The sequence below is a fragment of the Martes martes genome, assembly GCF_963455335.1.
Source record: "Martes martes genome assembly, chromosome: 1".
Taxonomy (NCBI): domain Eukaryota; kingdom Metazoa; phylum Chordata; class Mammalia; order Carnivora; family Mustelidae; genus Martes; species Martes martes.
In genome coordinates, this window is record NC_137888.1 from 118890799 (window position 1) to 118915609 (window position 24811).

Genomic DNA, 24811 nt, shown 5'->3' on the forward strand with positions numbered 1-24811 from the left:
TATCTTGACAATAAAAATTCCAAAATTAATGTTTTTATATCCTATTTCCTTTATTTAAGGTTATTTAGGAATACTATTTTATGAAGTAGAGAAATATTTGTCTAAAGTTCATGAGTTCTGATTTCAGTTGTTACTTTTCGTTCAGATAAAATCACATAATCCTAAATTCCATACATAATATTGTAAAATGGCATCTGTAATAGTATAAAAATAGTACTTATAAAAAATATTTATGATATTATAAAATAGTATTTGTAATAGTATTTGTAAATTTGTAATATCTGTTTGGCTTATCTTTTCTCTCTGTATAGGCTTAAAAAATGTCTGATTGATATTCAGCAAGTAGTGATTATTATATTTAGCATTGTGCTACAGATTCTACCAGTGCAATAAAGCAAGGAAAGGGAATAAAGCCTTTTTGAGTATAAGCTGTCTTATTCACAAATGATACAATAGGCTTTGTAGAAAATCCTACAGAATCTACAAAAAAGCAACTAGAATTAATAAATGAGCTTAGCCAGGTTGCAGGATATGAGATCAATATACAAAAAAAAGCAATTATATTTCTATATATTGGAAATGAACAATTTGAAGTGAAGTTTAAAAACAATACTATTAATAGTAGCATCAAAGAATATGATCAATTTAGGGATAAATTTGATTTAAAATGTGTAAGACCTGTATACGGAAAACTATAAAACATTGCTGAGAGGAATTAAAGAAGACCTGTATAAATGAGAATAAACTAGACACATAGATTATAAGACTTATTATTGTTAACATGTTAGTTCTCCCCAAATTGATCTATAGATTCTGTGTAATTTTGGAGAAAACCCAGCATCTTTTTTTTAGAAAAATGATTCTAAAATTTATATGGAAATTCAAAGAACTAAAATAGCCAAACCAAAACAACTTTGGGAAAGGAGAACAAAATTGGTACTATCCTATTTCAAGACATAAAGTTATAGTAATCAAGACAATGTGGCATTGGTGTAAAGATAGATAGATATATACTTGAAACAGAATAGAGTCCAGAAGTAAACTCACATATAAAGGAGGCTGATTTTTTAGGAGGGCCTGGGTGACTCAGTAGGTTAAGCATCTGCCTTCAACTTGGGTCATAATCTCAGGGGTCCTACTCTGCAGGGAGCCTGCTTTTCCCTCTCCCTTGGCCTCTCTCTCTCTCAAATAAAATCTTTAAAAAGCAATAATAATAAAATAAAGGTAACGGATTTTTTACAAAGATGGTAAGGAAATTCAATGGGGGAAAGAATGATCTTTTCACTAAATAGTGCTGGAACAATTAGAGAGCCATACACAAAAAAGGAAAAAGGTAAAAGGAAAGAAGGGAGTTAGGAAGGGAGAGAGGGAAAGAACAACTACTTCAACCTTTACGCCACACCATATATAAAAATTAACTTGAATCACAAATCTTAATATATAAGTTAAATAAGTTAATATCTAAGTTAAATATCTATTAAGTTGAATAAGTTGAATAGAACTTAGAGAAAACATAAGAAAAAAATCTTAGGGATCCTGGGTTGGGAAAGATTTCTTAAATATAACAAAAAACATAAGTAGAAAGAATTTGTAAGTTGGACTTCATCAAAATTCAAAATTTGCTCTTCAAAAGACACTATTACTAAAGATGAAGAGGCAAACAACAGAGAAAATATTTGCAATACATGTATTTGATGGACTTGTACATATAGAATGTATAAGGAACTGTTACAACTCAAAAAACAGGCAAAGTACTTTAATAGATGCTACATCAAAGAAGATAGATGGGTATCAAATAAGCATATGAAAATTTGCTCATCACTGTTAGTCATTAGGAAAATACAGACTAAAACCACAATGAAATAATACCACATACCCACTAGAATGACTAAAATTCAAAAGACTCCACCAAATGTCAGTGAGGATGTGGAGGAACTGGCACTTGCATAATTTACTGGTGGGAATATAAAATGGTACACCCGCTTTGGAAAATAGTTTGGTAGTTTCTTAGAAATTAAACATAAACCATATGATCCAGTCATTTCACTCCTAGGTATGTACACAGAGAAGTAAAAACATATGTCCAAACAAAAACTTACTTGTGAATGTTCATCGGAAACAACCCAGATGTCTGTTAACAGGTGAATGGATAAACACATGGTGGTGTATCCACACAATGGAAGATACCACCCAACAGTGGAAACAAACGGTAGAACTATCGATATGTGCAACATCATGGGTGAATCTCAGAATCAGTGTGCTGAATGAAGGCAGGCAGGCTGGCTAAAGAATGCATTGTATGATATGTAGTATAAAATTCCAGAAAATGCAAAGTAATCTATAAATCAGTGGTTGTTTGGGAAGAGGATGTTATGAAAATGGAGCATGTGGAAATTTGGAGGCGTGATGATATCTTAATTATGGTGATGGTTTCATCAGATCATATGTTAAAACTTACCAAATTATATACTTTTATTATAAAATGTGCAGTTTATTATATATGTTTCATTTCAGTAGAGCCATATTTTAAAACAACGAGTAAAGAAAAAAGAAGTATTTGCCTAAATGTCAGCAGTTCTTTTCCTTTGTTTGAATCAAGTACATGAAAATATAATACATAATATTTGTTAAAAGCTTGTGTAACTCTATCCATTTTTAAAAGATTATCTTTTGTTATTTTTTATCATGTATTGTTTTTTAATAGAACAATCATGTTTTTTAAGTCATTTTTTTAAAAGATTTTATTTATTTAATCATGAGAGACACGGAGAGAGAGAGAGGGGCAGAGGCAGAGCAAGCAGAGAGCCTGATACAGGACTCCATCCCAGCACCCCGGGATCATGACCTGAGCCAAAGGCAGATGCTTAATCATCTGAGCCACCCAGGCACCCAGAACAATCATGTTTTAAAAGCCTGGCCCTGAAAGCTGGGAATGAGAAGGAAGGAGAGTAGCTAATGGTACAGTCTGGTTGGAGGGCATATTTTCCTAAATATGGGAGTGCTTTTATTATGCTTCTTGGCTTAGGATGTAAACAAGTAAAGAAGAAACTGCAGGTGGAGAAGATAAAAGAAGTGGAATAGGAGCAGAGTCCTTAAGGTAGAGCAGACAGTGGGATCCAGGAAGCTGATGAGGCTCCGTGTCTCTAAGACTAGAGGAAAGAAGTGAGATTAGTGTATATGTATATATATGGATAAATTTGTGTGCCCTGGGGCAGAAGGGCAACAGTTTGTACCCAAGCCATGTTATTTTTAGTGGAAATAGGAAAGTATCCTACTGAGAAGAGGAGGGTAGGAATGAGAGTCTTACAGTAAGGGTTGAAAGTTTCGGCCAGCCATAAAGGGGAAGAGAAGAGAAGAATCTGACTAGGGACATGTGTATGAGATTATTGTCAAGCAAAGCTTCTGTCACACACTTGGTGTGTAAGAGGACCTCAGTACTTTCTGTTTTCCTGGAAAATACCAAAAGAAGCATTCCAGTTAGATTTGTAGATTACCAGTCTTTGCTGCCTTTTCTAGATCTGCACTCTTTGTTATAAAGGGGAAACTTCTCAGAAAAGCAGAATTGTTTTTGAAACAAACATGGGATTTTATTATACTGTTTTTCTTCTGTAGCTTGCTTTTTCCACTTCACAATGAGTCTTGAAGATATTTCCTTGTCAGTACATGTAGATGTCTTTTTTAATTTTTTTTAATTTTTAAAAAAATTTTTAAAGATTTTATTTATTTATTTGACAGAAAGAGATCACAAGTAGGCAGAGAGGACGGTGGGGGGTGGGGGAAGCAGGCTCCCCGCTGAGCAGAGAGCCCAGTGTGGGGCTCGATCCCAGGACCCTGGGATCATGACCCAAGCCAAAGGCAGATGCTTAACCCACTGAGCCACTCAGGTGCCCCTAGATGTCTCTTTTTAAAAAACTACTTGTGTTTTTCTCATTATGGATATACCATAATTTATGTAGCACTGTAAGTCGTTTCTAACTTATTACTATTAAATAGTGCTGTTGTGAACATCTTTGTATATATCTAAAGATTGTAGATGCTTTTGCGCATGTACAACTACAGTTGGCTCTCAAGCAATGCAGGAGTTAGGGGCCCATACACTCTATGAAGTCAAAAATTGTGTAACTTTTGACTCCTCCAGAACTTAACTACTGATAACCTACTGTTGACAGGAGCCTTACCAATAACATTAAATGTTTTTATTGATTAACATATATATTATACAGTGCATAATACATATATACATATGTTGTATGTATTATAATTATATGTATTATATTATAATATTATAATACATATACTATATGTATTATGTACCATATTCTTGCAATAAAGTAAGCTAGAGAAAAGAAAATATTATGAAAATCCTAAGGAAGAGAAAAATACATTTATAATACTATCTAGTATTTATCAAATATCTGTGTATAAGTGGACCTGCACAGTTCAAACCTGTGTTGTTCAAGGCTCGATTATAATGCTGAGGCTAGATAACTCAGATTATTTTGTCAAAGACAATGAACATTTTACATTTCGTTGGATACTGTCAAGTTGCTGTTCAAATGGTTATATCAGTTGACTCCCACTGATTGAGATAATTCACTTGCCTCACCAAAAAATAATATTACTTCCTTTTATTTTTGGCAATCTTGTGGCCATAAAATATCTCCTGTTTTAACTTCGCATTTCTTTGTATTAGTAAAGCCAAGCATTTTTTGTATGCTTATAGGCCATTTCTATTTCTTATGTGAATGGCCCATTTTTATTGCCTTTCTAACTGATTTGCAGGAGCTCTTTAAGTGTTGTGGATTTTTGGTCTCATATGTGTGGCAGGTATTTGCTTCCAGATTCCTAAGTCTAGGACAAGTTTTAAATTTTGATATCTTTAAATCTTTCATTCTTTTCCTTGATGGTTGGTGGATTTTGAGTCTTGCTTAGGAATGCCTTCCCCACTTCAAGATTATGTAGATTTCCACCTAAAACTTTTATTCTTGGTCTTATTTGTCTACTTATTTCCTTAATCTGTCTGGAATTAATACATGTAAATGATATGAGGAAGGGCATTATCATTTTAAATTTAGTAACAAATAAATAATACAGAATATTTTCAGGTAATTAATTCTGGAAAGATAAGAGACAACTTTCACTTTGTGAAAGTTATTTAAATGTCAACTTCTTAGAAGTAAACATTTTTGTAATTCCTTTTGTATGTTCCAGTTTGTAAAGAGGCCACAAATTGTGAAGTTTATTGTAGGGTGAAGTTGCTGCTCATTAGCATTCACTTTTTTAAAATAAGGTAATTAACTTTTCCATCTAATAAAGAAATGATTAGATGCACAGGTTTGCATTTCCCAATTTTTTCAATGTGTGACAAACCAAGCAGATGCATGTCTGATAGCAGTCAGTCCCTGCAGGTATTCTGGGTCATAGTTATGACAGATCTTTTAAAAAATAGGTTATTTGTACAGTAATGAAAATGCAGAGAAGGGAGACAAAAGGAGAAAATAGCAGGAGGAGATAGGAAACGAAAGAAATTTTTTAAAAAAGACAAGGAAATCATTGAGAGAACAAAAAAAGAAAAGGGAAAACTAAGAGAAGTCATCTTTTTTCTTGTGAGAGGACAGTTTATGCTGTCCCAGGCAATCTTTCAAAAATTATCTCAGGCCCTATGAATAAGAGCAGCAATGTGGTTTTGTTGTTTTATTTTGTTTTTGTCTTTTGTTTTGGGGACGAGATGGACTTCTGCAGTCCTAGTGAGTACCATCTTTTGTCTTTTTCATTTTTAATTTTTTAATCTTTTTCATCATGATAAGTGTTCTCTATAATGCCCATCTCCCTTTTTCCCCATTCCCCCCACTCACCTGAGCAAAATAAGTCAGTCAGACAAATGCCATATGATCTCATTCATATGTGGAATTTAAGAAACAGAACAGATGAGCAAAGGGAAAAAAGAAAAACAAGCCAAGAAAAAGACTATTAATTATAGAGAACAAACTGATGGTTCCTGGAGGGGAGCTGTTATCTTTTTTAAAAGGCTGTTGGACATACACTGTTAAATGAGTTTGGGTTTCTTGGAATCATGTTTCTTTATTATTTCCTTTAGGCAACTGAGAATTTTGAACCAGCAACTTAGAGAACAAGAAAAAACCCAAAAGGCAACTGGTGCTCTGGAATGCAACCTTGAATGTAGGTAAAAGAACTTTAAGAACTGATAGTAAATTCTTTGTTCTAGAAATACTGGTAAAGATTTAGCTTTCTTAATGACTTTGTCTTAACAAGACTTTTAATTTACATTTGAAAAAATAGGAATAATACTTATTATTAAAAATTAAAATAGCACAGAAACAAAAATAAAAGATCTGTGGTATTAGTCATGTCCACAATAGCCAAAATATGAAAAAAGATGTGTTTAAAAAAAACGTGGTATACACACACAAACACACACACACACACACACACACACACACACACACACAGGAATATTACTCAGGCGTCAAAGAGAATAAATCTTGCCATTTGCAATGACATGAATGGACCTAGTGGAAATTGTGCTAAGCAAAATAAGTCAGAGAAAAACAAATACCATATATAAAAAAGAGACAACTATTATATGATTCCACTCATATGTGGAATTTAATAAACAAAACAGATGAACATAAGGGAAGAGAAGGAAAATAAAATAAGGTAAAAACAGAGAGGGAAGGTGCCTGGGTGGCTCAGTCGGTTAAGTGTTTGCCTTTGGCTCAGGTCATAATCCCAGGGTCCTGGGATTGAGCCCAACATCAGGCTCCTTGCTCAGCAGGGAGCATGCTTCTCCCTCTCCCTCTTGCTCTCTCTATCAAGTAAATTTTAAAAATCTTTATAAAAAAAAATCCAACTAAAAAAGACCAGAGAGGGAGGCAAACCATAAGAGACTTATCTCTAGGAAACAAACCGAGGATTGCTGGAGAGGCAGTGGGTGGGGGTATGGGGTAATTAGGTGATGGGCATTAAGGAGGGCATGTGATATAATGAGCATGGGGTGTTATATGCAACTGATGAATCACCAAATTCTACACCTGAAACTAATAATACACTATGTTAACTAAATTGAATTTAAATAAAAGAATTTTTTTAAAAGCTCTGTGCTATTATATCCCAATAAGACACCCCTGTTTTTTTTTGTAAAAGGCTCTATTTCCTTTAACATGTCTCCTGTTCATATAGAATTGATCTGTTTCACAAATACTGAGTTCCTACTGTGTGCCCGGCACTAAAAGAACTATGTATGTATTTTTTCTTTTTTAAAAATGAGATTACACTGCATATGGTCTTCTGAAGCTTGCATTTATTCACTTAATATGTAGTGGATAGTCTTCTTTTTTTTTCAAGTTTTTATTTAAATTCCAGTTAATTAACATGCAGTGTAATATTAGTTTCAAGTATGGAATTTAGTGATTCATCACTTACATACAACACTCAGTGCTCAAATGCCCTCCTTAATTCTCATCACCCATTTAACCCATCCCCCTGTCCACCTCCCCTCCAGCAATGCTCAGTTTGTTCTCTATAGTTAAGATTCTATTTTATGGTTTGCCTCTCTTCCCCCCACCCCATGTTCATCTGTTTTGTTTCTTAAATTCCACTTACAAGTGAAATATGGTATTTGTCTTTCTCTGATTGACTTACTTTGTTTCACATAATACTCTCTAGCTCCATCCATGTTGTTGCAAATGACAAGATTTCATGCTTTTTGATGGCTGAGTCATATTCTGTATGTATGTATGTGTGTGTGTGTGTGTGTGTGTGTGTGTGTGTGTGTGTGTGGTATACCATATTTTCTTTACCCATCCATGAGTTGATGGGCATTTGGACTCTTTACATAATTTGGATATTGATCATGCTGCTGTAAACATTGGGATGTATGTATCCCTTTGAATCTATATTTTGTGTCCTTTGGGTAAATACCTAGTCTTGCAATTGCTGGGGTATAAGGTTGTTCTATTTTTAACTTTTTGAGCACTCTCCATGCTGTTCTCCAGAGTGGCTGCACCAGCTTGCATTCCCATCAACAGTGTAAGAGTGTCCCCCTTTTCTCCACATCCTCACTAACACCTGTTGTTGCCTGTGTTGTTAATTTTAGCCATTCTGACTAGTGTGAGGATACATGTTGTTATAGTTTTGATTTGGATTTCCCTGATGTTGAGTGATGAGGATCTTTTTATGGGTCTGTTAGCATCTGTATATCTTCATTGGAAAAATGTCTATTCACGTCTTCTGCCCATTTTAAAACTGGATTATTTGTTTTAGGGGTGTTCAGTTTGATAAGTTCTTTATGTATTTTGAATACTAACTCTTTATTAGATATGTCATTTGGAAATATCTTCTCCCATTCCAAAGGAAAACCTTTTAGTTTTGTTGATTTCCTTTGCTGTGCAGAAGCTTTTACTTTGATAAGGTCCCAATAGTTTATTTTGCTTTTGTTTCCCTTGCCTTAGAAGACTTATCTAGTAAGAAGTTGCTACATCCAGTGTCAAAGTGTTTGCTGCCTGTGTTCTCTAGGATTTTGGTGGTTTCCTGTCTCACATTTAGGTCTTTCTTCCATTTTGAACTTATTTTTGTGTATGGGGTGAGAAGGTGGCTCAGTTTCATTCTTTTACATGTGGCTGTCCAGTTTTCCCAACCCATTTGTTGAAGAGACTGTCTTTTTTCCATTGCACATTCTTTCTTACTTTGTTGAAGACTAGTTGACCATATAGTTTTGGGTTCATTTCTGCATTTTCTGTTCTGTTCCACTGATCTATGTGTCTTGTTTTTGTGCCAGTACCATACTATCTTGATCACTATAGCTCTGTAATATAACTTGAAGTCTGGGATTGTGATGCCTCCAGCTTTGCTTTTCCTTTTTCAAGATTGTTTTGGCTATGCAGGGTCTTTTGTGGTTCCATACAAATTTTAGGATTGTTTTTTCAAGTTCTGTGAAAAATGCTGGTGGTATTATGATAGGGATTGAATTAAAGGTGTAGATTGCTTTGGGAAGTATAGACAGTTTTTTTGAAGATTTTATTTATATATTTGAGAGAGAGAGACAGAGAGAGCATGAGCAGGGCAAGGGCAGAGGGAGAGGGAGAGAGATAAGCAGACTCCCCATAGAGTATGGAGCCTGACATGGAGCTCAATCCCAGGATGCTGAGATCACGACCTGAGCCGAAGTCAGATGCTCAACCAACTGAGCCACGCAGATGCCCTGGAGTATAGACATTTTAACAATAATTGTTTTTCCAGTGCATGAGCATAGAATATTTTTCTATTTTTTTTGTGTCACTTTGAATTTCTTCTATTAGTATTGTATAGTTTTCAGAATACAAATCTTTTGCCTCTTTGGTTAGGATTACTCTTAAGTATCTTATGGTTTTTGGTGCAATTGTAAATGGGATCAATTCCTTGATTTCTCTTTCTGCTGCTTCATTGTTAGTATATAGAAGTGCAACAGATTTCTGTACATTGATTTTGTATCCTGTGACTTTACTGAATTTGTGTATCAGTTCTAGCAATTTTTTGGTGAGTCTTTTGGGTTTTCTATATACAGTATCATGTTATTTGAAAACAGTGAAAGTTTGACTTTTTCTTTGCCCATTTGGATCAATTTTATTTCTTTGTGTTGTCTGATTCCTGAGGCTAGGACTTACAATCCTGTGTTAAATAACAGTGGTGACAGTGGACGTCTCTGTCTTCTTCCTGACTGTAGAAGAAAACTCTCAGTTTTTCCTCACTAAGGACTATATTAGCTGTGGGTTTTATAGGTCCTTTGTTATGTTCGGGTATGTTCCATCTAAACTTGCTTTATTGAAGGTTTTTATCATGAAAGGATGTTGTAGTTTGTTCCGTGCTTTTTCTGCATTCTATTGAGAGGATCATATGGTTCTTAGCCTTTCTTTTGTTAATGTGGTGTGTCACGTTGATTGATTTCTGAATATTGACCACCCTTCCAGCCCAGGAATAAATCCCACTTGATTGTGGTGAATGATTCTTTTAATATACTGTTGGATACAGTTTGGTAGTATTTTGTTGAGAATTTTTGCATTCATGTTCATCAGGGATATTGGCCTGCAGTTCTCTTTTTAAGTAGAGTCTTTGTCTGGTTTTGGAATCAGAATAATGCTGGCCTCATAGGATGAGTTTGGAAGTTTTCCTTCCATTTCTATTTTTTGGAGTTGTTTACGAAAAATAGATATTAACTCTTCTTTAAATGTTTGATAGAATTCCCCTGTGAAGCCATCTGACCCTGGACTTCTGTTTCTTGGGAGATTTTTGATTATTGCTTCAGTTTCTTTGCTGGTTATTGGTATGCTCCAGTTTTCTATTTCTTCCTGTTTTAATTCTGGTAGTTTATGTGTTTCCAGGAATTTATCCATTTCTTCCAGGTTGTCTAATTTGTTGGCATATAATTTTTCATAAAATTATCTTATAATTGTTTGTATTTCTGTGGTGTTGGTTGTTATTTCTCCTCTTTAGTGATTTTGTTTATTTTGGTCCTTTCTCTTTTCTTTTTGACAAGTTTGGCTAGGGGTTTATTAATTTTATTATTTTTCAAAGAACCAGCTCCTGGTTTCATTGATCTATTCTACTGTTTTTTTTAGCTTCTATTTATTTTTACTCTAATCTTTATTATTTCCATTCTTCTGCTGGCTTTAGGCTTTGTTTGTTGTTCTTTTTCTAGCTCCTTTAGATGTAAAGTTAAGTTGTTTGAGATTTTTCTTGCTTCTTGAGGAAGGCCTGTATTGCTATGTACTTTACTCTTAGGACTGCTTTTGCTACATCCCAAAGGTTTTGGACCATTGTGTTTTTATTTTCATGTGTTTCCATGTATTTTTTAATTTCTTCTTTAATTTTCTCGTCGACCCATTCATTCTTTAGTATGTGTTGTTTAACTTCCATGTGTTTGTGGTCTTTCTAAATTTTTTCTTGTGGTTGACTTCAAATTTCATATCTTTTGTGGTCAGAAAATATGCATAGTGTGATCCGCAAATCTTTTTCTGCTTTTTGAGGCCTGATTTGTGAACTAGTGTATGATCTGTTCTGGAGGATGTCCCATGTGCACTTGAAAAGAATGGGTATTCGGCTGCTTTGGGATGAAATGTTCTGAATATGTCTGTTAAGTTCATCTGGTCCAGCATGTCATTGAAAGCCATTGTTTCCTTGTTGATTTTCTGCTTAGATGATCTGTCCAATGATGCAAGTAGGGTGTTAAAATCTCCCATTATTATATTATTATCAATGAGTTCCTTTATGTTTGTTATTAATTATTTTATGTTTTTGGATGCTCCCAAGTTGGGGGCATAAATATTTACCATTGTTGTATCTTCTTGTTGGATAGTCCCCTTTATTATGATATAGTGTCCCTCATCTCTCTTTTTTTTGTTTTTTTAAGATTTTATTTATTTATTTGTCAGAGAGGGAGAGCACAAGCAGAGGGAACAGCAGGCAGAGGGAGAGGCAGGCTCCCTGCTATGCAAGGGGCCTGATGTGGGATTCGATCCCAGGACCCAGGGATCATGACCTGAGCTGAAGGCAGATGCTTAACGTTAGCCACCCAGGCTTCCCGTCCTTCATCTCTTGTTACAGTCTTTGGTTTAAAGTCTAGTTTGGGGGTGCCTGGATGGCTCACTTGGTTAAGCATCTGACTTTAGCTCAGGTCATGATCTCACGGTCCTGGGATTAAGCCCCAAGTGGGGCTCTGTGCTCAGCAGAGAGTCTGCTTCTCCCTCTCCCTCTGCCCCTCCCCCTACTTGTGTGCTCGTGCTCTCTCTCAAATAAAATCTTTTAAAAAAGTAAAACAAAACAAAAAAAAAATGCAGTCTGGTTTGTCCAATGTAGGTATTACTACTCTGGATTTCTTTTGACATTCATTTGTATGATATTTCTCCTTTCCCTCTCTTTATTTCTTCTTCTTTTTTTTTTTTAAAGATTTATTTATTTACCTTAGAGAGCATGCAGAAGTCAGGGGAGGGGCAGAGGGAGCGAATCCTTAAGCAGACTCCCTGCTGAGTGCAGACCTAGACACAGGGCTTGAACCCGTGACCCATAAGATCATGACCTCAGTTGAAACCAAAAGTGGGATGCTCAACCATCTGAGCCACCCAGACACCCCTCCATCCCCTCACTTTCTGTCTGCAGGTGTCTTTAGGTCTAAATTGAGTCTCATTTTTTTTAGTCCATTCTGGTACCCTACATCTTTTGATTGGAGCATTTATTCCATTTACATTTAGAGTAATTATTGATAGGTATGTGCTTAGTGCCATTTTATTACTTGTTTTGTCGTTGTTTCTGGAGATTTTCTCTGTTCCTTGCTAGTCTTTGTCACTTTTGGTCTTTCCTTCTTGCTCAGAGTCCCCATTAATATTTCTTGCAGGGTTGGTTTAGTGTTCATGAACTCCTTTAGTTTTTATTTGTCTGGGAAACTCTTTGTCTTTCCTTCTATTCTGAATGATACCCTTGCTGGAGAGAGTATTGTTGGTTGCAGATTTTTCCCATTCAGCACATTGAATGTATCATGCCACTCCCTTTTGGCCTGACAAGTTTTTGTGGGAGATCTGTAGCTAGCCTTATGGGTCTTCCCTTGTAAGTTAGGGACTTGTTTTGTCTTGCTGCTTTTAGAATTTTTTTCTTCATCACTAGATTTTGTAGATTTAACTACAATATGTCTTGGTGCTGGCCTGCTTTTGTTGATTTTGGTGAAAGTTCTCTCTGCCTACTGGATGTCTGTTTCCTTCCCCAAATTAGCGGAGTTTTCAGCTTTTATTTCCTCAAATAAATCTTCTGCCTCCTTTTCTCTCTCTTCTTTTGGGACTGCTATGATGCAAATGTTATTATATTTAATATTAGGAGTCACTGAGCTCCCTAAGTCTACTCTTGTGATCCATCATTCTTCTTTCTCTCTTTTGTCCAGCTTCATTATTTTTCATAACTCTATCTTCCGTATTACTTATTTGTTCCTCTGCTTCTTCCATTTTTGTGGTCATTACATCCAGTTGGTTTCAAATCTCAGATATTGCATTTTTCATTTCTGCCTGATTGTTTTTTCGTTCTTTTATCTCTGTGTAAGGGCCTCCCTGAAGTCTTCCATGCTTTTCTCAAGTCCAGCAAGTATCCTTATGGTTATTGTTTTAAGTTTTCATTCAGGCATATTACTTATATATGTTTCTTTTTTTAATCTGTTTCAATTAGATCTCTGGCCATGATCTTTTCTTGCTTTTTCTTTTGGGATGAATTCCTCTATCTTGGCATTTTATCTAGGTCTCTTCTATTGTGTGTTAGGAAAGCTTGTGATGTTTCCTGCTCCTGAGAGTAATCCTTTATGAAGAAGAGGTCATATAATATTTAGTCCAGGGCCTGGTGCTTCAGGGAGCATCTCTGATGTGTGCCACATGCACTAAGGGCTGTGTTTGGTTGCTCTGTCCCTCAGGTCAGTTGTCTGCAGAGGTTCTCCTTACCTGCCATGGACAGTGCTTGAAACTTGGCCAGAGTGTGGCAAGTTTTAGTTAGGGACTGCTTGTTAAATGAGACCTGATGCTACTTCCACTAGAACGAAGCCTTGCAGAACCCTATAGTTGGTAGACATATACGTGCAGGGGTTTATGCTGATCTTCTGGGAAGATCTGCTGGACCTGATCCTTTAACACGCTTGTCTGAGAAAAGCAGTACCAGTAGAGCACAGGAAAGGACTTGGTGTAAGCAGGTTAGGCATCCAGTGTTGGTGCTGTGCTGCTTATGGAATTGGTTTATGCTGAGGGCTGGGGGAGGAAATGGTGCCAGCCAGCCCCTTTGTTCTGAGAGAAGGGAGTCGGTGCTTGCTGCTCCCAGGGAGGCCCTTTCAGAAGAGTGAATAATTTCCCCTTAGGTGTCCTGTGCATTTTTCAGATTGCTGTTTTTACGCTCTGGGTTGCTTGCCTTCCTGGAGCAGCGCAGTGCACTTTGGGCTCTATCCTAGCCAAGCCTGCTGACTTTTAAAACTCCAAACTTTGGGGACCTGGTGTGGTAGAGACCTGTGCTGGTCTTCTGGGGGAGGGTCTCGCTGCACTGGGACTAATGCAGGTTTGATACAGAAGGGCAGTCGTCCGGAGGACAGGGGTGTGGGATTTGGAGCAAGCTGGTTAAACAGCCAGTGTCCTGGTTAGCCGCCCTCAGCAGATGTCTAGCAGGTGTCTCTGCACTTTTGCTTAGGGGTGGGTGAGGGAAATGGTGCCCACTGGCTCTTTTGTCTGTAGAGAGGCAATACCACCTCTCAGATGCACTCCAGGAAGTAGAAACAGCCTTTCCCTAGGCCCCTCAGGTGTTCTTCAGATCGTGCTGTGTGCCCTGGGATTGCTTGCCTGCCTTCTCTCCAGCAGTAGGGCAGCACCCTCAGATCTCTATTCCAGCCAAGCCCAGGGACCTTTAAAACTCCAGTCTTTGAGCCCCACTGGTTGCAAAAACTCATAAAAATCAGCCGCTCTTGTTTTCCCAGCCAATGGCTTTGGGGAACTGGTCTCCTTGTAAGTATCCCTGTGCGCTCCAGTTTCCCACACCTTTCTCTGCAACCTGCTCTCCCTCCCCTCTGTAGTACCTGCCACCCTCTTCTCCCCCAAACCATGCCTCTGCACTTCCTCCCTTCATCCATGTGGCCTCTTCTCTCCCTCTAGTTGTGCAGTTTGTTCTATCAGTCCTCAGATAAATTTCTTGGGTGTTCAGAATGATTTGATAATTATCTAGCTGTGTTCAAGGGATGAGGCAAGCCTAGGGTCCTCCTACTATGCCAACGTCTTAGCTCCCCGCCCTAATGCCCCAATAAAACCTATAGTGGGTATTTTTCTTTCTGTTTAAGAACTGTTTGGATATTCTGCTTATGTGGTTCCATCCTTCAAGTACTCTATTGGTATTTGAAGTTCTCTGATGATCATTATCTAGGGTATCTTCCCAGTGCAAACCGTGCTGCAGTAAAAATCTTATACGTATGTCTTTGTGCACATTGTGAGCATTTTGTAGATTATAGTTGTAGAATTACTGAGTTGAAGGATATATACAGTTGCAATTTTGACAGATATTGCCAAATTATGTTTATGGATCATAGAATTTAAAATAATAGAAAAAAAGGGGAAAAAACCTATAGCAGAGGAAAAGATGAGAACTGTTTGTTTGTTTTTGTATTCTTGGGATCTTTTCCTAAGCCTGACAAAACTCAGTTGCCAGAAAGGAAAAGATGATAAAATTTGTCCTCTGAATTTTTTTTTCATTTTTCTGCACAGCAAAATTATAAACACATTTAAAACACATCAATAAAATGGGGAAAATGTTTTCATAATATATGACAAAGGCTTAATTTTCTTAACATATAAATAGCTCTTGCAAAGCAATAAGAAAAATATGATCACTCAACAGAACACATACTTCATGAAACTGCTCATCTTCACCAGAGTAATTTTGGAAAAAGTCACTGTGGTTCCCCTATGAATAAACAGTGGGGGTGAGGATGGGTGGGAAAGGAGGCTAAGATAGGAGGTGGGGAAATTGGTGATTGCCATTGTAAGTAGTTAATCTCTTTTTAGTCTCTGCTCATTTACCTTATTGTTCCCTTGAGAGCATTTATTGCTATTTATAATTACTTGTTTGTTATCAGCTCTTTGAGAATAGGGACCATGTCTCCTAACCACCACTGTACATCCAGATTCTAACACCATGCCTCACACATAGGTCTTTATTCATTAAGTGAATTGTGCCATATACTTTTATAGCCATTAAAGAGAATGTGATAGATCTCTGTCCCCATACATATCAGTCTTACGGGGGGGAAAAGGCACAGTTAGAAACTATGGGTACAGTATGATTCATCTCTTTTTAAATATGTTATATGCACGAGTACTTTCCCAGAAAGATACCAAAGTTAATAGTGATTGCCTTTAGGAGGAGAGCAGAGGTAGGGTAGTGAGGAAGACTCTTCATTGAGAATCACTTGGTATCATTGGTATCTCATCATGTTTGAATTTTTTTTTACTCTGTGCATGTATTATTATTTCATTAATAAAGGTAAAAAAATGTTAATGCCCCAGATATCTATTGGAGAAAAAAGGTATGACTTCTGCATCAAATATTAAAAATGTATTTAGTATTTACATAGAATTACTATGTAGTAGTACATAGAACTACTCCAGCATGTAATTGTTAAGCAAAATCAGTAAATTCCTGATCTTTTCTTTTTTAAAGGCAGATCTTTTTCAGGTTTGTGCTTTTTAAATTCAGGCAGCAATTATTTGATCTGTTTTGTCTTGCAGTGTTTTCCCTTCAGTCATTGAACAAGTCCCTGCAAAACCAATTACAAGAGTCACTGAAGAGCCAGGAATTACTACAGAGTAAAAATGAAGAACTTTTAAAAGTGATTGAAAATCAAAAAGATGAAAACAAAAAATTTGCTGGTATATTTAAAGAGAAAGATCAGACTTTACTTGAAAATAAACAACAATTTGACATTGAGACAACAAGAATAAAAATTGGTATGTATTTGAATTGTAGTTATGGTCACAGTTTTTAAAAAGAATGAGGAAACTGAAACTTTTTTGTGGTTTCAGAATTGGAGGAAGCCTTAGTCAATGTGAAAAGCTCCCGATTTAAGTTAGAAGCTGCTGAAAAGGAGAATCAAATTTTGGGAATAACATTACGTCAGCGCAATGCTGAGGTGGCTCGCCTGAGAGAATTAACCAGGTAACGTTGACTTTTTTTGACTAACATACCTCTTGTCAGATTATTTATAGACTTCAGAAATCATTTTAGCCTGCTCTCTTTCCCCCTTTGCTCTCATTTTGTCAGTAATTTCTGATGATGTTTTCTTCGGCTCCAGTTAGATATGGAAATGCCAAACCTGGTTCAGTGCCTTTCTAAACCATGTGATTCCAGGAAAAGGGCTCTTGTAAGGAGCTTCAGCTTTTTGTAAGTAAGCTGAAGACTAATTTAGCAAATGGTGGGGAGCCCTCTGGCTCTGAAGCCAGAGAGAACTGAATGGAATCCCAGCTCTACCATGTACTGGCTGTGACTTTAAGCAAGTCATTGACCCTCTGTGAAGTGGGGCAGTGAAGTGGGGCATGATTAGGGTTGATGGGAACACGAAGAAATCATTCACGTGACGCTCTGAACACAGAAACCCTCAGGCCAGACGATCTCAGGAAAGTCATTTAGCCTCTTTGGGCCTCAGTCATTTCATCACGAAAGTGAGGGAGTTGGCAGCAACGCCTAAGAGCCCTTGCTTCCTTAACATGTCTTTTCTTTTCTTTTCTTTTTTTTTAAAGATTTTATTTATTTATTTGACAGAGAGAGATCACAAGTAGGCAGAGAGGCAGGCAGAGAGAGATAGGGAAGCAGGCTCCCCGCTGAGCAGAGAGCCCAATGCAGGACTTGATCCCAGGACCCTGGGATCATGACCTGAGCTGAAGGCAGAGGCTTAACCCACTGAGCCACCCAGGCGCTCCTAACATGTCTTTTCTTAAATCAATAAAATCACCCCAATTTTTATATGATGTGTACTTTAAAAGTTCAGTTTTATCTTGAGACATTAGTTAAGAATTGGATTTCCAACTACTTATTTAAATACTAGAGGAGAAGTCAGTGATTTTAGGCCTGAATATCATCAGATCTGACCATGCATCTGAATGATCCTGGAGGTTCATAGTTCCAAATACAAAACAGTTTTGAATATAAAATGATCTCCTTTATATTTCAAATGAGAAGATCTGTTTTGAATTATGAACTTCTAGGAAAATAGATGAAATAGTGATATGTATGTATATATATGATAATTTATTAATTTAGTTTTATAAGCATATTTGAAATGATTATATATAAGCTATGTTAATATAGAAATAATGCTTTTTTCCACATTCATATTTCACTCAAACTCTTATTGAACAATGGAGACAAGCAAAAGACACTATATATCCATGTAGTGTTATAATTAATTGGGCTTTGGTTAGAGTTTCTAAAATGTTGACTTATACCACTCTTGTTCAAAGTAAAGTGAGAGAATGTCCCTCCTAATGAAAGCCTTTATAAAGTCGCCAAAGGAAAGCATCTCCTCTTTTTGAAACTCTGTTTCAAAATGAAATGAAATGAAAACTCTGTTATTATCAAGTATTTATGGTAAAATAAATTTTATGGTAAAAGAAGCCAGTCACAAAAGACCACATTTTATGATCCCATTTAATAGGAAATGTTCAGAAGAGGCAAACCCATGGAAACAAAAAATAGATTAGTGGTTGCCAGTGGCTGGGAGAAGAGGGGAAGAAGCGGGGAGTGAGTGCTAGTGGGTATAGGGTTTCCTTTTAGGTGATGAAAATGTTCTGAAATTGGATAGAGGTAACAATTACATAACCCTATGAATATACTAAAAATAACTCAGTCATACACCTTAAAAGGGTGACTTTTATAGGATATAAACTTTTTCTTGAAAATGCATTTGGTATATTGTCCATTTGGAAAAGAAAACTAGGACAGCAAGTCAGCATGGTCAGATTCCATGAGTGGTTGCGTAGGTGTCCCTGGGGGCATCTCCTCATATAAGGCGCATGGTGTTCAGCCTCTAGCAGAAAATGCAACAGAGGATCTAGTTGCCTGAGAATTTGCTTTTAGTCTCACAGTCTTTACTTCATACTACTAAGTCTAGCTCCTTTGTGAGCATGAAATCAGAAACTGATGTAATCTTTTATTTATTATGTACTTTGATTTTTTTCCCCAAAGTCTTCTTCCTCCCATATCTGTTTTTTTATTGATCCTCATCTATGATGAAAAGATTGTAATATCTGCATTTTCATGGATGGGAAAACTGGGACCATGCAAGTTCAATGTTGATAGAAAGTTAGTAAGCAGAGCTGGGACTGAAACTCACATCTCTTAATCCCTAGTCAGGTTTGCTCTTACTCTTGCACATGACATGTCCTTAGCTAAAATAGTTTATTCCTGGTAACAACTCCATGCCTAATTTAGTCTAAGTGAAACTTAAAGCATTTTTTTTTTAACCTGGGAGATGGAGGAATAAAAAGGTGGATTCATTTGCTTATTCATTTATTCAACAAACATTTATTGTATACTATGCAATATGTACGTGTAAAATACAAAAATATTAAATCATTTTAGTTGCTGAATACCCATGTCATCAAGTTAAAAGCTTATTCTAGCACTTTGAGATGGATATAGGAAGATACATCCTTTTTAAAGAATAAACTTGACTAAATACTATTTAACATGTGTGGTGCATTTGTGAAGAAAATTAATAATAAAACTGTAAGGGCAATTTTCATAGTAGTAGTATAATTATTGTAGAAATTAGCATAAATGGAAGCCCAAGGAAATGAGGGGACTCGCCTGACTTTCATAGCTCATTGGTTCCCAAGCTGGTACCTGAGCCAAGATTTTAGATTCCTTCTTCAGCCTCGCTCTCTGTTTATTTTTTAATTTTAAAGATTTTTATTTATTTATTTGATAGAGAGAGATCACAAGTAGGCAGAGAGGCAGGCAGAGAGAGAAGGGGGGGGAAGCAGGCTCCCCGCTGAGCAAAGAGCCCGATGTGGGGCTCAATCCCAGGACTCTGAGATCATGACCAGAGCTGAAGGCGGAGGCTTAATCCACTGAGCCACCCAGGCGCCCCTTGCTTTCTGTTTTAGAAAATATAGCTTCTCTCTGACAGAAGAGGAAGTGTTTTTTAGAGATTCTTCTATCTCTATAAGAAATAGCTTTGTACCTGCTCATTCTTTCAAAATAACACAGTCTACCTTTTCTAGTGTTTTTTTTAGGAATGAAAAGGATTCACTTTCAACTAGAGCCTTTTCTTAACATTCGTCCTAACGTAGAAGCATAGGAAATGAAAAAGGTCATTACTTCTTGTATATTATCTGCTTTTAGAAAAGACTGTGTCTAAAATATTAGGTGGAAATGTTTTGGTCTCCTTAAGACTCTGGAGATTTTCCTGTCATGTGTTTTCCATTGTTGTCAAGGACCTTTGCTTTTCACGCTGGGCATAAATCCTGCACCAGGACTACTAACTCACCCATTAGATTAATTGGCTTCTTGAAATGATTATAGAAACAAAGAATGTCTTACAGGGCTTAGTACTACCCTTACATTTTCTGAAGATTTCAGAAACAACTTCAAAATCTAAGTATACCCACAGATGGCAATTTTTGCTTTTGTCAAAACAAAACAGAGAGTTCGTATTTGAGCTAAATTCACCCACGTTGGTGATTTATAGTATGTTTGGTGATACCCTGTGCAATTTAGTTAATTAGGAGCATCTCCAATATTATAGCTGGGCTACTGTGACCATGTTAACTTTACTTCTGACAGAGGGTAATGCAGCAGTATCTGACAATAGAGCTAAATCTTCATGTTCAACTAGCCCATCCTTCTTCCCCATAGTCATATGCCTCGGTAAGATAGATGTTTGTTTTTTGTATGTGTTTTAGATGGTCTCTTAAAGATTTCACAGAATTTCTGAGGGCCTTTCTCAGGTTGTTGAGGAGGATAAAGGGACTAGAAGGTACATATATGAATTCTAACTAAATATCCTAAACCAGTTCTTAAAAAATATCCTCAACCATCTCTCCCTTCTCATCTCCAACCTTCAGTAATTTTGAAATACATCCTTATCATTTTTTCAGAATTTTATTACATGTTCTAAAACCATTAAAATGTGAAGGAAAATTAACATACTGTCATTAAACAAGTGGTAAATATTCTCATAGCTTCTAAGAACACTCTTACCAGGGGCGCCTGGGTGGCTCAGTGAGTTAAAGCCTCTGCCTTCAGCTCGGGTCAGAATCCCAGGACCCTGGGATTGAGCCCCGCATCGGGCTCTCTGCTCAGTGGGAAGCCTGCTTCCTCCTCTCTCTCAGCCTGCCTCTCTGCCTACTTGTGATCTCTCTCTCTGTCAAATGAATAAATAAAATTAAAAAAAAAAAAAAAGAACTCTTACCAGTACTGATACTTATTTAAATTAGTATATTTTTAGGGGCGCCTAGGTGGCTTAGTGGGTTAAGCCTCTGCCTTTCGGCTTAGGTCATGATCTCAGGGTCCTGGGATCGAGCCCCGAGTCGGGCTCTCTGCTCAGCAGGAAGCCTGCTTCCCTCCTCTCTCTCCGCCTGCCTCTCTGCCTACTTGTGATCTCTCTCTGTCAAACAAATAAATAAAAATTTAAAAAAAAAATTAGTATATTTTTATAAATAGCTGAGAAGGAACCTTGAATGTCTTATTATAAAGATGTGTCAGTTTTCTAAGCATTAAAAATCAGCATGTTTAGGTATATCCCACATAATAGAAACAGAAATAAATCTACTTTGTAGCTATTCAGGTGTTTATATCTCTTCCTTTAAAATTTTGACATACTGTCATTCCTTTACTTACGGAGATTTTTCTTTTAGTTTCAAAGACAATGGTCAGTGACGTTTTTGTTTAAATCAGAAGCTTAGTAATTACTGTTAATTTCCAGAGTCAAACTTACTTTTTTTTTTTAATATTTTATTTATTTATTTGACAGACAGAGATCACAAGTTGGCAGAGAGGCAGACAGAGAGGGGAAGCAGGCTCCCCACTGAGCAGAGAGCCCGGTGCAGGGCTCCATCCCAGGACCCTGGGATCATGACCTGAGCTGAAGACAGAGGCTCTAACCCACTGAGTTACCCAGGCACCCCGAGATTAAACTTATTAATGTCATGTTCATTTCTTCCCTTTTTTTGTCACTGATTTTGTTCACAGCAAAGATAACATTTTTATTTAAGTCTGGAAAGAAACCTCAATATAAGTATTCTTTCTAAAAACAGATAAAATGAAAATTCCAGTATATAGTCAGATCGAATTAATTAGTGGGTGATTATTCATAACAGCATTTTTAAAAGGTTTGTTCATATAACATAGTTTTTGTCTTTAATAATAGTTCATTAGCTTCTTGAGAGAGGTATGAGAAAAAGTGGCTAGGAGCCATTGCCCTTTGAAGAGCAGTCAGAACTCAAATTATGTTTAAGATGACAGGGTAAGCCAAGTTGGAAAAAAATTTGTTTTTCCTTTTGTAGGAAAAAAAAAACCCCACTCATTCTCTATCCAGAGATATAATCACTGCTGTTTAGTATAGAGATTTCTTTTTAGTATTTTGTTTGGATATGTGTGACTATTTTTACACAAATAGTGTTCTATCCATATTACTTATTGTCTGCTCTTTTAAGTTTAATCTTATATAATGAACATTTCTCCATCAGTGAATACTCCTTACAACACAACTATAAATGGCTATGGTGTGATTACAGCATAATTCAATCATTCTACCGTATTTGAAGATAAAGATACTCAATCCATCCATTTTCTATTATAAATTCTGTCTTTGTAAGTATATCTTTGGGTGTAGCCTCTTGATGTATATATGTAGGATAAATTCCTAGAAGTGCAAATTAGTGGTCCGAAAATGTGGGATGTAGAAATATTTAAGACTTGTGATGTATTGCCAGTTTGTTCCCTGGAAGGGTTATACCAGTATACACTCCCACTAGTAGTACCTGCCTCTTCAAACTTCTCTGATAGTGGGTATTAATCTTATTTTATCATGTTAATTTGATAATCCAAAAAAAAAATCACATTTTAAAAATCTGAACTTCTCCAGTTAGAATGTGAACTTTAAAAACATGCTTACTGGCTAGTTGTAATCTTTTAAAATTACCTGTTGATGTCCTCTGTATCCTTTCAAAATTTGATGTATTTCTTATTGATATATAAGAACTTATATATGATTCAATTCAAAAAGACCAAAAGCTTGGTATAAAATGGCTTTAATAGGACTACTAATAAAAGCTGCTTTCAAATGAACACCCATAGATCCTGAAGCAGTGCTAATAAGCACTTTACCCTCATAGTTTGTTATTTGATCTTATCTGATGTTCATTGTAATTCTGAAGTAGATATTTTCATTTTGCAGTTAAGGAACTTGAGATTCAGAAAGGTTGAATGACTTGCCCAAGATCACAGCTAGCGATAGGATTAGATTCCATTCCTGTCTGACTTCAGACTCTGAGTGGTTTTTCTTGTATCACACTTCTCCTGGTACCTAGCTGTTGCTCATACCTAATTATACCCGATAACTATCTCTAACGACCCTTTTTTCCCCAGGATTGTTCCAGTGCCCTTTGCATATATATTTTGAATGGAGAAAAATAACTTCATTACTAACAGAATCCACACCATTTTGCAATGTTGCTCAAGAATAAAGCATTTCATACCCTAAGAGAAAAAAATTCCTAAGCCTGTATTTTTAAATATCATTATATTAGATTTAATATAGACCAAGATCTTTTAATCATTTGTTATTGTAATTTACTAATTCCAAATGCATTCTGTGATTTTGTGCTTTTAGTTGCTGTTTTCCGTGTTACAAACCAGGTGCTTGCTTCAGATCCTTTCTTTAAAGATGATGTATAAATAAACAGGTAAAAAAAGAATAATTAGTGTACTAAATTCTTCTTAACAGAACTTTACAGAGCAGTATGGCAAGGCTTCTCTCAGATCTTAGTATGGACAGTGCTCGCTCCAAGTCTGGGAATAATCTTACCAAATCACTTCTGAACATTTATGAAAAACAACCTCAACATGACCCAATCCCTGCTCATACTTCCATAATGAGCTACCTAAATAAGTTAGAAACTAATCACACTTTTACACATTCGGAGCCACTTTCTGCCGTCAACAATGAGGAGAACATGGAGCCAGATAGACCTTATGAAAGCGTTCTACCCTCCAAAGGCCCTCAGCATAGTCACACAAGGACTGCGGAGGAAGAAGCAGCCCCTGGGATCGTTTCTCCCCTTTCAAAACAGGATACTGTTGAGGAGAGTGAAATCACAACTCTAATAGACAATGAGTGTACTTTGGATAATACAATTTACATTCCATTTGCTAGAAGTACTTCTAAAAAGAAATCACCACTGTCTAGGAGATTATCCCCCCAGCCACAGATCACTGTGGCTTCGCCACAGCTGGTCAGCAACAGCGGACTTGCCTCTGAAAAAGAAAAAAAATTGTGTGCACCTGGAGTCTGTTCCTCTTCCAGAAAGGAAGCTGAAGACGCACCTGAGAAACTTCCCGGGACAGCTGATATGGAAGACAAGCAACTCCTCAAGAAAATAAAGGAAGCCATCTGCAAGATCCCGGCTGTCCCCCAGGAGCCGCCAGGGCTGGCTGTGTGTCCCCGCCCTGCCACCGGTCAGAGCAGCAGCGTTCAAGTGAGGGGGAGTGCTGTCTCCGACGGTAGCTTTTTAAATTCGGACTTGACGTCTGACTGGAGCATGTCTTCTTTTTCAACGTTCACTTCTCGTGATGAACAAGATTTCCGGAACGGCCTGGCAGCCCTGGATGCTAATATTGCCAGACTCCAGAAGTCCTTAAGGATGGGTCTTCTGGAGAAATGAACTCAGAAAAGGGGATGGAGTGCTTCTTTTTAAGAATAGATCTTGGCTACATTGAATGTATATTTTAAATTTCTGTAGAGAAATGATGTTTTGTATTAATTATGTATGATAATTAATTGTATGAATAATAAATTTATTATTGGAATATATTGACAGTCTGGAGTTTATACAAACACGTCATCTTAAGAATTGTTAAGAGAGGAGAGTTGTAGATAACTGGGTAAGTATTCTAAGTAATATTTTATTTTAGTACTTTGCACTTAGAGGTCTTTTCTTACCCTGCTGGACTAAGGGTCCAGGTCAGAAGGACTCTCTGGTTGTCCTAACAGATGGTAGGAAGGGAGTCTCTGGGTATAATTTATTGTATTCAAACTAGG

The 24811-nt window shown here is 36.7% G+C and overlaps 1 protein-coding gene across 1 annotated transcript in view; it reads left to right on the top strand.

The window, feature by feature from the left end:
• Positions 1-24583, top strand: part of CCDC14 (coiled-coil domain containing 14) — a 43825-nt gene extending 19242 nt beyond the window's left edge. The window contains exons 10-13 of the mRNA XM_080825417.1: positions 6098-6180; positions 16281-16499; positions 16575-16707; positions 23498-24583. Coding sequence (XP_080681543.1) covers positions 6098-6180; positions 16281-16499; positions 16575-16707; positions 23498-24434 — 1372 coding nt within the window. The 3' untranslated portion in view covers positions 24435-24583. The remainder of the gene's footprint in view (positions 1-6097; positions 6181-16280; positions 16500-16574; positions 16708-23497) is intronic.
• Positions 24584-24811: the final 228 nt, after the last annotated feature.